General features: G+C 58.6%; 1 protein-coding gene across 1 annotated transcript in view; it reads left to right on the top strand.

The window, feature by feature from the left end:
* Positions 1–9: 9 nt before the first annotated feature.
* Positions 10–515, top strand: part of PPTG_20105 (hypothetical protein) — a gene marked incomplete at both ends in the record, with an annotated part of 966 nt that continues 460 nt past the window's right edge. The window contains one exon of the mRNA XM_008918793.1: positions 10–509. Within this exon, the coding sequence (XP_008917041.1) occupies positions 10–509 (500 nt within the window). The remainder of the gene's footprint in view (positions 510–515) is intronic.

The raw sequence follows: 515 nt of genomic DNA, 5'->3' as shown, positions 1-515 counted from the left end.
CACCACCCCATGCCCATGCACGAGGCCAGCGACGTGACCCAATACGTGCAGGATTTCCCTCCCGATGGGGACGAACAGGAGCTGCGCGACCAGCTCGATGGCTGCAGGGCGGTGATCCTGCGCTCAGCCTGCGTGCAGCTGGAGCTGCGTCCGAACCGCAAAAACTTTGCCAAGCCAAACTTTGTCACTCTCTTAGTTGAGTACTGGAAAGACAGTGTGGCAATCTCGTCCCATGCCAGTATCACGCCCCGAGCGGTACACGTGCCGGAGCCCAATGTGACGCCAAGAAATGCGAGAGAGGAAATGGTTGACGCGAAGCAGAAGAGAACGAGGGAGGAGGAGAAGACGCCCAAGAAGAAGAAAGCCAAAGTGATGGAGCGCAGTGGCGACCTCTTTGAAGAGAAAGTGGGGGCGATGGCGGCGTCTCTGGAGAAAGCCAAGGTGGTCAAGGAGTGGGCGTCGGCTATCGAGATTCTGTCGCGTGTGGACGGAAGCGCAGAGAGCATCGCGTCCAT

The sequence above is a fragment of the Phytophthora parasitica genome, assembly GCF_000247585.1.
Source record: "Phytophthora parasitica INRA-310 unplaced genomic scaffold supercont2.314, whole genome shotgun sequence".
In the NCBI taxonomy this organism is placed as follows: domain Eukaryota; phylum Oomycota; class Peronosporomycetes; order Peronosporales; family Peronosporaceae; genus Phytophthora; species Phytophthora nicotianae.
This window is presented reverse-complemented; position numbering and strand designations above follow the sequence as displayed.